This window comes from Apodemus sylvaticus, chromosome 17 (assembly GCF_947179515.1).
Source record: "Apodemus sylvaticus chromosome 17, mApoSyl1.1, whole genome shotgun sequence".
Classification (NCBI taxonomy): Eukaryota; Metazoa; Chordata; class Mammalia; order Rodentia; family Muridae; genus Apodemus; species Apodemus sylvaticus.
Window position 1 is genome coordinate 16,656,234 of NC_067488.1, and position 14,527 is coordinate 16,670,760.

The following is a 14,527-nucleotide window of genomic DNA, read 5'->3' on the forward strand; positions in this document are numbered from 1 at the left end:
TCCACTGGATGCGGAACAGTCAGAGAGTGGACCAGAAGGCATATAAAATGTGGATTGTAAAAGAAGATCAAAAAAAAATTTTAAAAATGGCATCGATAATATAAAATAGCAGCCCTATTTATAATTGCCAGATGCTGGAAAGAACCCAGGCATCCCTCAACAGAAGAGTGGATACAAAAAATGTGGTATATCTACACAATGGAGTACTACTCAGCCATTAGAAACAATGAATTCATGAAATTCTTAGGCAAATGGATGGAGCTAGAGAACATCATACTAAGTGAGGTAACCCAGACTCAAAAGGTGAATCATGGTATGCACTCACTAATAAGTGGTTATTAACCTAGAAAACTGGAATACCCAAAACATAATACACACATCAAATGAGATACAAGAAGAAAGCAGGAGTGGTCCCTGGTTCTGGAAAGACTCAGTGAAACAGTATTTGGCAAAACCAGAACGGGGAACTGGGAAGGGGTGGGAGGGAGGACAGGGGAAGAGAAGGGGGCTTACGGGACTTTCGGGGAGTGGGGGGGGGCTAGAAAAGGGGAAATCATTTGAAATGTAAATAAATTATATCGAATAAAAAAAAAGAAAAAAAATGGCATCGATAATATAAAATTTCTTGGAATGTGTCTATATAAGCAATTGAAAGACTTGTATGATTAAAAACTTTAAGTCACTGATGAAGATATTCGCAGATGGAAGTATGTCCCATGCTCATGGATCAGTAGGATTAACATAGTGAAAAGAAATCTACATATCCATATGATTCCCATTAAAGTTCTAACACAATTCTTCAGAGATTTTGAAAGAACATTCCCCAGCTTCACATGCAAATACATGCACACACACAAGAAAATGCACATGCACACACACACACACAACAGGGTAGGAAAATAATTCTGAATAACAATAGAACTGCTTTGAAGTATCAGTGTCTTGTCAAATTTTGTTACAAAGCTATGGTAATAAAACAGCATAATACTGGGACAAAAAGACATTTCCAGATCAACACAATCTTAATCCTGTACCAAATATAAATTCACACACTCATGCAAACCTCATATTTGATAGAGAGAACAAAAATATGTATTTGAAAGAGGACAGCATCCTCAACAAAACAAAACAAAATCAGTGGGCAAACTGGATAGCTGGATGTAGAAGAATCCTACTAGTTTCATTTTTAAGAAGCTACTCAAAACTGAACTCCAAGTCAAAGTCCAAGTCAAAGGTAGTGGCAGCGACAACGAAAACAAGCAACAAACAAAAGTAGAGAAGTAGCTCCTACTTGTTGACACAGAAGAAGTCTCACGGAATAGAACAATGTTAGCACAGGCAGTAAGATCAACAACTAACATATTAGACTTCCTGAAACTGAGAAGCTTTGTTTATTGAATAAAGTTGCAACCTACAGGATGAGAAAAGATTTTTTAGCAACTCCACATGCAATAAATATACAAAGAACTCAAAAAAATAGCAAAAACCCATATAAACGGAGTCCAGATAAAAATATACAATTATCAGCAGAGGAAACTTGTGGCTATGTGGCATTTAATGTTCAGCAGCCATAGCCATCAGGAAATACAAAACAACATGACTTAGAGAGTTTATATCATTCCTTCAGAATGGTTAGCATCAACAAACAAGGCAGTAGGAGCTCATGTCAGTGAGAATGTTGAGTTAGAATGACACTCATGCCTCATTTAGAAATCTAGTAGGAAGCAATTTATGGTTTGTATTTTGTAAGCAAGGAAGTCATCAATTCTTTGTTCCTGCTGTAGCTGTCAGAACAGACAATGTGACAGACACACAGGAGAATTAATAGAACCACACAATGATACTGATATGAAATAAAATAAATAAGCAATTAGTGCTATATCCAGTCATAACATATGAGTCTATGACTTTCCTGTTGAATCGGGTAAGAATACTTGAGTCTTGTAACAATCCGGAACGTAATGGCTTAGCAGCATATTGAACCTGGAAGCAACTCAATTACCGCTAATACCATTTGTTCCATGAATGATGAGTTGCCTCATAGTACTACTCAGATTTCAGGATGAAGTTTAAAAGTATATATGGGAATATAAAGTTCTGAGTCTCTGGATGTAATATCCCAAGTCCAAAAAATTCTTTGTAACTGAATCAGAAGAATATAAATGTTTCAATATTTACCCTTTCTCCCTTTGATCTCTTTAATTAATTCAGAATGTTATAAAAATCAATACATAGCTATAATGGAAGAGTCTTTACAACTTTGCACTTGAAATAAAATGCGTCATTCTCATGGTCATGTATCTATAAAGGGCATAAAAATATTTATTTAGTGGGATTAAAGGGCTAGCATTTAGTTTAACAGTATTAATAGTCTACAAGTAAGTTCATACATTGATTTCATAAATAATAACATTTAAAAGGATTGTTATTTATGATATTTTGTTGGCTAAGTAAAATAACTCATTAATAGTAATATTTGTTTAAATTTTCATTATTAGAAATATAACAGATTGATATTTCTATAATTTTCATGTAACAAATCAAGTTTCTTAATTTTTGAGTCAGAGTCACCATATAGTAGAATTTTGAACTTCTCTGTATGTACTTTAATAACAGACAAATTAAATATGCAATACTTCTTGAGCAAGAAGAGATAATGTATTGATGGTATTTGAAGCAGAAAATAGACAGGAGAGAACCTTGTGCTTCTGACCAAGTTAAGTAAACAACTGTTATTGTCTTATTCCTCATATAGGTAAAATATACCAATCAGTATTAAAATGTGTGAAGGTAGTACTCACAAGTGTCTTTAACAAGGAAAATATGGATATAAGGGTTCAGAACATATAAGAATTTTAATTAGGTTATGGAATTCAGTGGAAACAGGGTAATTACTATAAAAAATTTTCCACTTTCTTCACCATACCAACCACATGAGTGCTTTGCAAGCACCTGTACTATCAATTCTGCATCATCATAAATACTAAAATTATTAAGAAATCTATTATATCATTATCTAGCTGTACATGAATTAAATATGTACTGTTTTAGAATAGTAACTTCTAAAGTAATTTTGTTAAAATCCTCTTATTATTTAAAGCAGAATTAGCCATGTTTCTTTATAGTTTCACATAAAAATTATTGTGGAATGGGATAAAATTGTGTATATCAATGTCCCATAGTAGAGATATAAAATATGGGTTTTAATAGATGAACTATTTTTGTTGTTTATTACAAGGTAGTGTTTCTGATGGAGATTTGCTCCAAATTACTGAAAACTCAGCCAACTGTGACTTTTCAAAGCACCTAGCTAATGTTCCTACATCTTCAGGCCACAATGGGAACACTCTGCCCTTTATATTCTTTCTACCGTCTTTGTGTTATGTCTCAGAGAATGTCTCCTACTTCTTTGGATACAATTATTTAGTCTTCTTTACAAGGTTATCCTCTCAAGCTCAAGCAATATTGCAGATCTTCAGATTCACTCCAGTACTACTTCTACTCATTTCCCATTGTTTCTGTCTAGCTAGTCATTGTCTAGTATTCTTTCAATGCTGATGAAACAAATTAAGTATCACCATTACATGTCCTTTTGAAGTTTCTGATTCATCCAGTTAAATGTCAGATGGCTTCAAAGGTATGTCTCAAATACCTTCAAACTCCTGTTTTTAATGCAAATCTCATTATTCGTGGTGTCTCAATTCCAAATTTCACTTGACTTTCTTCCAACAGTGCCAATATCATAGAAAATTATTATCATCTTCACCATTTGCTAAAGTCAATGAATAACACAAGTTTCTTTTTCAAGACTATCTTTCATACTGATGCTAACCAGCTACAGAATCATTTTCACTTTAATTCTAACATATCTGCTAATATCTTTCACCCTCTCTCTCTTGATAGCATCATAACACTAGCAACTGCATTCTTCTGTTAGATTCCTACACTCAACTCTTAAGTGGTATTCTTATAGCTATTCATGCCACACTTAAAATCAATTTTCACACTTCATAATAACAGTTCTTTGGCATTTCAGATCTTTGGATTTAACTCTTGCAGATATTCTCATACTCTGACACTAGTTTTTCATGACTTCAGAATCATTACAACCCTAGTGCTTGCCTTTGTCTTCACTTCACCATTGATTCCTTACTATTCTTTTAGTTAAAAAATATTCTCAAGGGTATGTTCAAATTTGAAACAACATAAGAAAACACTTTAAGTATTTTATTCCAAAGAGCCATATTTTGAAAACACAATGTTCATTAGACCATGTCTTGAGTCTGTAAACAAAGATTCCATCTTCAAACAAAATTTGTCTTCATTTATAACAGGCTAAGTAAATGGTCTATAAATGTAAACTAAGGCAAGTTACTTCATGGAATACTAACTTAAAGGGATGGCTAAGTTTTGACTATCATGAAGAACAGCATTATAGGTAGCAACAGGCACAGATTTTATTTCTTTGTCATAAAAAATTGATTATCCTTACTAATCCTGTGGCATAAGCACTGATGTGAAGTTGAATTAGTCAAAAATCCATAGAAGTATCATCCAGTTATGACATTGCTTCTTTAGAGTTTGGCAAAAATGTCCATGATCCCTTCAATATCCATATCTTATAGCTCCACCTACAGCTTCATGTTTCCTACGTTGCTTCAGATAATGGCATAAAAAAAAAAAAACTTTAATTAAGTTATCCACTTACCATATTGTAGGTGGCTCAGAACCTTCTATTTCTAGGTAATCATATTTTTCTTCCATTTGGAAATCTGTAAATATCAGTGAAATTGTGTCCCCTGGCTCTGCTACAATGGTCCATGTGCAGTCTGCATTGTTATGGTATTCGTTAGGAAAACCCGGACTGGATATCATGCCACTGGAGCCTCTCATTGTTCCCCCACAAGCATCTTCAGCTGTGAAAATCAATAAGATTGTATTAAAATCTAATTGTTCAGGCAAATATTACCAAGTAAATTCATTATTTATATATTAAAATAACAATCCAAATGTCATAATATACACGTCTGGGAGAAATCTTTCTCTTTCATGTATAAATATAGACCACATCTTGACAATTTATAACCACTGTTTGAAATAGAAATGAACATAAGGTAAAAAAAGAACTACACTCCAAAATTAGAACTCAGTGTAATAAAATGTAGGAGTTTTTCATGTTTAAATGAAGAAGCAAGTAATATCAGAATAATGCATTGACCTAAAGTTACTATTTAATCATTCCCCATAGTTTGGTGATTGGGAATAACTTTATTTTTAAAGTATTTATTCGTAAAGTTACGATTGAAAAGACGATAGAATATAGTTTGCCAGTTTGCCAGTGTAATCTATTGAAAGCAACTGAACAATGTTCATAGGGACACAATTAAAATTAAGCTATATATCACATACCCTGGATATTTTAATTAATTGGAAATTATTTACCTCATCAATACCCAGGAATATATAATATAAATCCATAATTCAGTGTATATATTTTACTATACACATGAAAATATGCATGTATATAAACATTCATCTATACACAGATGAATACTATATATCATTTTCAACTAAATTTAAATTTTGAGCTATATTTCTGATTTGTAAATAAAACTTAATGTGGATTCTATGCTTATGATATAGTGTATTATAAGAGTTTTTAAATAAGCAGCTGTGTTAATATGAGATTATAAGAGCAAAGATTGCTTTTTCCTATAGGAATTGAAGTTAGAATATTTGCCTATTATAACAGTGTTTAGGTCAATCAAGTTAATAAGTACCAAATTTGCTTGTACAATAAATTGCATCATGATTTATGTTGCTGCTTTGACCAGCTCAGGAAACTGCTCTAATATAAGTCATTTGAGGAAATGTTCATTTCTATAATAACCAAGTTGATGAAATTAAGTCACCTCAGAACATCAATGAATACAGAAGAAAAATTGTTTTACTTAACTCCATAATGGACAGGGAGTCATATCTTGTTAATAGGAACAACACCATTACTACCTTTTATGAATGGAATTATATTGGCATTGTCTGCCTTGTTATGCTGCCTAAATAAATAAATATTTAGCAGCATAGCTTATAACCTGAAGCATAAATACATCTTACAAAAGACACATTTCACTTTCTTCACACATACTGGCAAATTAGACACATAGTTTTGTCATTATTTCAGTGTCTCTAATTTGTATTTGTTCTTAGACAAATTATTTTTAGACAATGTATGATAATCACATGATCTCCCCGTTCACATTCTTTCATCCAAAACTTCTCACACACACATTTAATGTGAATTAGAGGTCCTGTTTATTCCTTGTGTCACATTGCTCTACCTATTTCCTTACCAAAACATATATGAAAATTAGAAAAGCATATGCAACAAAAAGTACAAAAAAATCTCCATGATTTTGAAAAGGAACAGTGGAAGATCTGGAATATTGGAAGATTTGGAGGGATAGAAGGTAGAATTGATGTAATTACAGTATAACCCCTCCAAAAAATATTAAAAGGATATTCCATAGAATAGTTTCTTCAGGAACCCTCAATGGGCAGGAAGTTGAATATTTATTTGTAAAATAGTTTATATGAAAATAGTCATGTGTTTTAAGTATTCATTGCTACTTACTAAACACCAGGAACAAGCTAACTAAGCAAGAATTTGCTGCTATAGTATTGATCAAAATTCACTACCAGCCTCGCTCTCTTGCTTTAATCCATCTTGCAATGATGTAATCACAAATGAAATAAGAAAATTTTGCATTATATTCCTGTAAATAATGATAATAATAGTAATTTGTAGTAATAATATCAATAGTGTTTTTCCCTAATTTCCTGCTTGCTAAAGATAAACTACCTCTGTTCATTACAGTATATTAAAATATATGAATCTCAGTATTTTCGAAAGATGAGTTTCATGTTTATAGCCATGTTAGAAAAAAAGTTATCAAAGCAAATTAGAAGAGTCTCGGGAGATTGTTAGCAATATGGTAATGGCACAATTTGTTCTAACTCTATTAGTAATAATTTTTAAAGTAGATTAAATTTTTAAGTATGTAATATATTTTTATGTGTGTAAAATATGCATGAGACACAGGTGGGAAAACAAAATATTAAGGATGTCTTCAAAGTCTGTGCAGCAGAATGTGGAGAAAATATCAACTCAGGCATTGGAATTAACTAAAGCGATGCAGAATTTTTTCTCTTCTTTTTTAAATTTTTTTAATTTCTTTATTTATTTTCTATATTCTTTGTTTACATTCTAGAAGCCTTCCCCTTTCCCAGTCCCCGCCCCATATGTTCCATAAGTCCTCTTATCTCCATCCATTCTCCTGTCTTTCCCCCTCCCTTTTCTCTGTCCTGGTACTCCCCTACAATGCTGGATCAAGCATTTCCAGGATTAGGGTCCTCTTCTTCCTTCTTCATGGGAATCATTTGATATGATAATTGTATCTTCAGTATTCAGACCTTCAGGGCTAATTAATATCCACTTATCAATAATTGCATTCCATTTGTATTCTTTTGTGATTGCATTACCTCACTTAGGATGATATTTTCCAGTTCCATCCATTTGCCTAAAAAATTCATGAATTCATTGTTTTTAATTGCTGAATAGTACTCCATTGTGTATATATACCACATTTTTTGTATCCATTCCTCCATTGAGGGATATCTGGGTTCTTTCCAACTTCTGGCTATTATAAATAAGGCTGCTACAAACATAGTGGAGCATGTGTCCTTGTTGAATGCTGGGGAATCCTCTGGGTTTATGCCCAGGAGAGGAATAGCAGGGTCCTCCTGAAGTGTCATGCCCAGTTTGCTTAGAAATCACCAGACTGATATCCATAGTGGTTGGACCATCTTACAATCCCACCAGCAGTGAAGGAGTGTTCCTCTTTCTCCACATCCTCACCAACACCTGCTGTCTCCTAAGTTTTTAACCTTAGCCATTCTGACTGGTGTGAGGTGAAATCTCAGGGTTGTTTTGATCTGCATTTCCCTAATGGCTAATGATGTTGAACATTTCTTAAGGTGCTTTTCAGCCATCTGAATTTCTTCAGGCGAAAATTCTTTGTTTAGGTCTGTACCACATTTTTAATAGGGTTATTTGGTTCCCTGGGGTCTAACTTCTTGAGTTCTTTGTATATATTGGATATTAGCCCTCTATCGGAGGTAGGGTTGGTGAAGATCTTTTCCCAATTTGTTGGTTGCCGATTTGTCCTTTTGACAACATAAGGAGGTCAAAGGTATACAAATTGGAAAGATGTAAAATTGTCACTATTTGCAGATGACATGATAGTATACTTAAGTGACCCAAAAAACTCCACCAGAGAACTCCTAAAGCTGATAAACAACTTCAGCAAAGTGGCAGGTTATAAAATCAAAACAAGCAAATCAGTTGCCTTCCTATACTCAAAAGATAAGCAGGCTGAGAAAGAAGGTAGGGAAATGACACCCTTCACAATAGCCACAAACAGTATAAAGTGTCTTCGTGTGACTCTAACCAAACAAGTGAAAGATCCTTACAACAAGAACTTCAGGTCTCTGAAGAAGGAAATCGAAGAAGACCTCAAAAAATTGAAAAATCTTCCATGCTAGTGGATTGTCAGGATTAATATAGTAAAAATGGCCATCTTGCCAAAAGCAATATACAGATTCAATGCAATCCCCATCAAAATCCCAACTCAGTTCTTCACAGAGTTGGAAAAAGCAATTCTGAAATTTATCTGGAATAACAAAAAACCCAGGATAGCTAAAACTATTCTCAACAGTAAAAGAACTTCTGGGAGTATTAGTGTCCCAGACCTCAAGCAATACTACAGAGCAATAGTGTTAAAAACTGCATGGTATTGGCACAGGGACAGGCAAGTGGACCAATGAAATAGAGTTGAAGACCCAGAAATGAACCCACACACCTATGGTCACTTGATCTTCGACAAAGGAACTGAAAACATACAGTGGAAAAAAGATAGCCTTTTCAACAAATGGTGCTGGCTCAACTGGAGGTCAGCATGCAGGAGAATGTGAATTGATCCATTCTTTTTTTTAAATTTATTGATATATTTATTTACATTTCGAATGATTTCCCCTTTTCTGGACTCCCACTCCCCGAAAGTCCCATCAGTCCCCTTCCCTCCCCCTGTTTTCCCACCCAACCCTTCCCACTTCCCTGTTCTGATTTTGCTCTATACTGCTTCACTGAGTCTTTCCAGAATAAGGAGCCACACCTCCGTTTTTCGTGTACCTCATTTGATGTGTGGATTATGTTTTGGGTATTTCAGTTTTCTAGGTTAATATCCACTTATTAGTGAGTGCATACCATGATTCATCTTTTGAGTCTGGGTTACCTCACTAAGTATGATGTTCTCTAGCTCCATCCATTTGCCTAAGAATTTCATGAATTCATTGTTTCTAATGGCTGAATAGTACAGCTCAACTCCAAGTGGATCAAAGACCTCCACATAACACCAGACACACTGAAACTAATAGAAAAGAAACTGGGGAAAACCCTTAAGGACATAGGCAAAGGGGAAAAGTTCCTGAATAGAACACCAATAGCTTATGCTCTAAGATCAAGAATTGACAAATGGGATCTCATAAAATTACAAAGTTTCTGTAAGGCAAAGGACACTGTCAAAAGGACAAATCGGCAACCAATGCAGACTTAAAGCAAAAGAAAAAAAGATTATTTTTAATTTTGGATTTTTGGCTACTCCAATTATATGAAAAATCTTTTATAATTTCCATTAATTAAAAGATGTGGGCGGCGGCGGCGGCGGCAGCAGCAGCAGTGGCTGCTCCAGCTGAAGGGCCATCAGTAGTGGAACCAAGGCATCACAGGGACCAGTTAGGCCCTGCGCCCACGACCACTGACCTTCGCTGACCAGCCAGGCAGCAAGCAGCTGCAGTTGTGCTGCGCCTGTCCTGCACGGAGGCCACTTCAGAACTCGGCCTCCCACCAGTCAAGAGAGGTGCATCCATCTTGGTTCCGTACTCCAGGGATCGGACAGACTGAGGTACACAAACATAATCCAAGGCCAACACCGCGGTGGTCTGAGCCCGACGGGCGTTGGCCTGCACCCAGGCCCTGGGCAGGTCGGGGGGGCCATCGGGGTGCCAACCCAGCCAGGAGGTTTTTTGCCCAGGCCTGCGAGCGCGCCGCCACCATTCATTTTGCCTGCAGGACGACAGAGAGCTCAGGCAGGCAGACCTGTAACAGGCATAGCCTAAGGCTAACAAAGCAGGGGTCCAGGCCCCAAAAGGCACAGGACTGACCCCAAGAACTGGGCGGCTTGGTGGGCCATCTGTGAGTCAATCCGCCCAGGTGATTGTTAGCAAAGCAGACTCTCCCGGCGCTTTCAGGGAGCACGGGTGCTCACGCCCGCCATCCTAGTCACCTGGCAGACCCAATTAACAGTCATAGCCCTAGGGGAACTTTGCTCGGACCTTGGCCTCCCAGGCTTTTGCCTGGACTCAGGGACTGGGCAGCCAGGCTAACCTTGTGTGCGACAGCCCGGTTGGCGGATCGGTTGCCCAGCGGAGTGAGCGGAACACAGGGGAGGTCACAGTAGCATACACCGTCAGCACTCCCTGGGGGTGCACAAAGGCTCCGTCTGGTCCACAGACACAATCTGGGGCAAGGCCTCAGGCAGAAGCCCTTAGCTCTACTCTCTCCGCTTCCGGATCCAGATCAGTCTGGGCGGCAGCATTACATCTCCAAGTCCTGCAAGTGGCTAGCTGGGCTTCCGGGCGGCCAGCTGGGAGAAGTCAGTGTGCTCCAATGAATCCAGCGGGCCCCAGCGGGAGCCTTCGGGTGCCTGCTTTGGGATCTGAACAGCCTGGGCAGCAGCACACTGTCTACAAGCAGTGCAGGAGATAAGCTGTGCACCAGAAGCCAACTGGGAAGGGGCAGCTTGCACTGGTGAGTCCAGCACTGACAAGATAAACTAACACCAGTGAGAACTAGATGGCAAAAGGCAAACGCAGGAACGTCACTAACAGAAATCAAGGCAATATGGCAACATCTGAACCCAATTCTCCTCTACCAACATGTCCTGGATACCCCATCACACCAGTAAAACAAGATTTGGATTTAAAATCACAGGTCATGATGCTGGTACAGGAACACATGAAGGTCATACATAAAGAAATTCAGGAGAAAATGGATCAAAAGTTAGAAGCCCTTGCAAGGGAAACACAAAAATCATTGAAAGAAATCCAGGAGAATACAAAAGCCAACAAGGAGGAAATGCAAAAAACACTTAAAGAAATACAGGAGAACTTTGGTCAACAGGCTGAGGTCATGAAAGACGAAACACAAAAATCTCTTAAAGAAATACAGGAGAACTTTGGTCAACAGGCTGAGGTCATGAAAGACGAAACACAAAAATCTCTTAAAGAATTACAGGAAAACACAAACATGCAAGTGAAGGAGCTAAGCAAAACCATCCAGGATCTAAAATCAGAAGTAGAAACAACTAAGAAAACTCAAAGGGAGACAACTTTGGAGATAGAAAGCCTTGGGAAGAAATCAGGGGACAGAGATGCAAATATCAACAACAGAATACAAGAGATAGAAGAAAGAATCTCAGATGCTGAAGATTCCATAGAAACCATGGACTCAACAGTTAAAGAAAATGCAAAATGCAAAAAGCTTGTAACCCAAAATATCCAGGAAATCCAGGACACAATGAGAAGACCAAACCTAAGGATTATAGGCATAGATGAGAGTAAAGATTTACAACTTAAAGGGCCAGCAAACATCTTCAATAAAATTATGGAAGAAAACTTCCCTAACCTAAAGAGAGAGATGCCCATGAATATACAAGAAGCCTACAGAACTCCAAACAGACTGGACCAGAACAGAAATACTTCCCGTCACATAATAATCAAAACACCAAATGTTCTAAACAAAGAAAGAATACTAAAGGCAGTAAGAGAAAAAGGCCAAGTAACATATAAAGGAAGACCTATCGGAATCACAGCAGACTTTTCACCTGAGACTATGAAGGCTAGAAGGCCCTGGGCAGATCTCATGCAGACTCTAAGAGAACACAAATGCCAACCAAAACTACTATATCCAGCAAAACTCTCAATCACCATAGATGGAGAAACTAAGATATTTCATGACAAAACCAAGTTTACCCAATATATATCCACAAACCCGGCCCTAAAAAGGATAATAGGAGGACAACACCAATACAAGGAGGGAAACTTCACCCTGGAAAAAGCAAGATAGTAACCTTTCATCAAACCCAAAAGAAGTTAAGCATTCAAATTTAAAAAAATAACGTCAAAAATGATAGGAAGTAACAATCACTATTCCTTAATATCTCTTAACATCAATGGACTTAATGCCCCAATAAAAAGACACAGACTAACTGAATGGATACGTAAACAGGACCCTACATTTTGCTGCTTACAGGAAACACACCTCAGGGTCAAAAACAAACACTACCTTAGAGTAAGAGGCTGGAAGACAATTTTACAAGCAAATGGTCTCAGGAAACAAGCTGGAGTAGCCATTTTAATATCAGATAAAATTGACTTTCAACCCAAAGTCATCAAAAGAGACCCTGAGGGACACTTCTTGCTGGTCAAAGGAAAAATACAACAAGAAGAACTGTCAATCCTGAACATCTATGCCCCAAATGCAAGGGCACCCTCTTTCTTAAAAGAAACTTTATTAAAACTAAAAGCACACGTTGCACCTAACACAGTAATTGTGGGTGACTTCAACACTGCACTTTCCTCAATGGACCGATCAGGAAAACAGAAACTAAACAGGGACACAATGAAACTAATTGAAGCTTTGGACCAATTAGATTTAACAGATATATATAGAACATTCTATCCTAAAACAAAAGAATATACCTTTTTCTCAGCACCTCATGGTACCTTCTCCAAAATCGACCATATAATTGGTCACAAGACAGACCTCAACAAATATAAGAAGATAGAACTAATCCCATGCCTCCTATCTGATCACTATGGAGTAAAAGTGGTCTTCAATAGCAACAGAAACAACAGAAAGCCCACATACACGTGGAAACTGAACAATACTCTACTCAATGATACCTTGGTCAAGGAAGAAATAAAGAAAGAAATTAAAGACTTTTTAGAACACAATGAAAATGAAAACACAACATACCCAAATTTATGGGACACAATGAAAGCAGTGCTAAGAGGAAAACTCATAGCCCTGAGTGCCTCTAAAAAGAAAATGGAGAGAGCATACATTACCAGCTTAATGACACACCTGAAAGCCCTAGAACAAAAAGAAGCTATTTCGCCCAGGAGGAGTAGAAGGCAGGAAATCATCAAACTCAGGGCCGAAATCAATCAAGTAGAAACAAAGAGAACCATACAAAAAATCAACAATACCAGGAGCTGGTTCTTTGAGAAAATCAACAAGATAGATAAACCCTTAGCCAGAATGACCAAAGGGCACAGAGAAAGTATCCAAATTAACAAACTTAGAAATGAAAAGGGAGATATAACAACGGAAACTGAGGAAATCCAAAAAATCATCAGATCCTACTACAAGAGCCTATACTCAACACAACTGGAGAATCTGGAGGAAATGGACAATTTCCTTGACAGATACCAAATACCAAAATTAAATCAGGACCAACTAGACCATCTAAACAGTCCCATAATGCCTAAAGAAATAGAAGGAGTCATAGAAAGTCTTCCAACCAAAAAAAGCACAGGACCAGATGGCTTCAGTGCAGAATTCTACCAGACCTTCAAATAAGAGTTAACACCAATACTCTTCAAACTATTCCACAAAATAGAAACAGAAGGAACACTACCCAATTCCTTCTACGAAGCCACAATTACGCTGATACCAAAGCCACACAAAGATCCAACAAAGAAAGAGAACTTCAGACCAATTTCCCTTATGAACATCGATGCAAAAATACTCAATAAAATTCTTGCCAACCGAATCCAAGAACACATCAAAACGATCATCCACCATGATCAAGTAGGCTTTATCCCGGGAATGCAGGGTTGGTTCAATATACGGAAATCCATCAATACAATCCACTACATAAACAAACTCAAAGAACAAAACCACATGGTCATTTCATTGGATGCTGAAAAAGCATTTGACAAAATTCAGCATCCCTTCATGCTTAAAGTCTTGGAGAGAACAGGAATTCAAGGCCCATACCTAAACATAGTAAAAGCAATATACAGCAAACCGGTAGCCAGCATCAAACTAAACGGAGAGAAACTTGAAGCAATCCCACTGAAATCAGGGACCAGACAAGGCTGCCCCCTTTCTCCTTATCTTTTCAATATTGTACTTGAGGTACTAGCTCGGGCAATTCGACAACATAAGGAGGTCAAAGGGATACAAATTGGAAAGGAAGAAGTCAAACTATCATTATTTGCAGACGACATGATCGTCTACCTAAGTGACCCAAAGAACTCCACTAGAGAGCTCCTACAGCTGATAAACAACTTCAGCAAAGTGGCAGGTTATAAAATCAACTCAAGCAAATCAGTGGCCTTCCTA

At 37.1% G+C, this 14,527-nt stretch overlaps 1 protein-coding gene across 3 annotated transcripts in view; it reads right to left on the reverse strand.

The window, feature by feature from the left end:
• Csmd3 (CUB and Sushi multiple domains 3) overlaps positions 1-14,527 on the reverse strand; it is a 1,209,570-nt gene that overhangs the window by 906,473 nt on the left and 288,570 nt on the right. For all 3 annotated transcript variants that reach the window (XM_052161507.1, XM_052161506.1, XM_052161505.1), the window contains exon 5: positions 4,709-4,916. In XM_052161507.1, the coding sequence (XP_052017467.1) occupies positions 4,709-4,916 (208 nt within the window). The remainder of the gene's footprint in view (positions 1-4,708; positions 4,917-14,527) is intronic.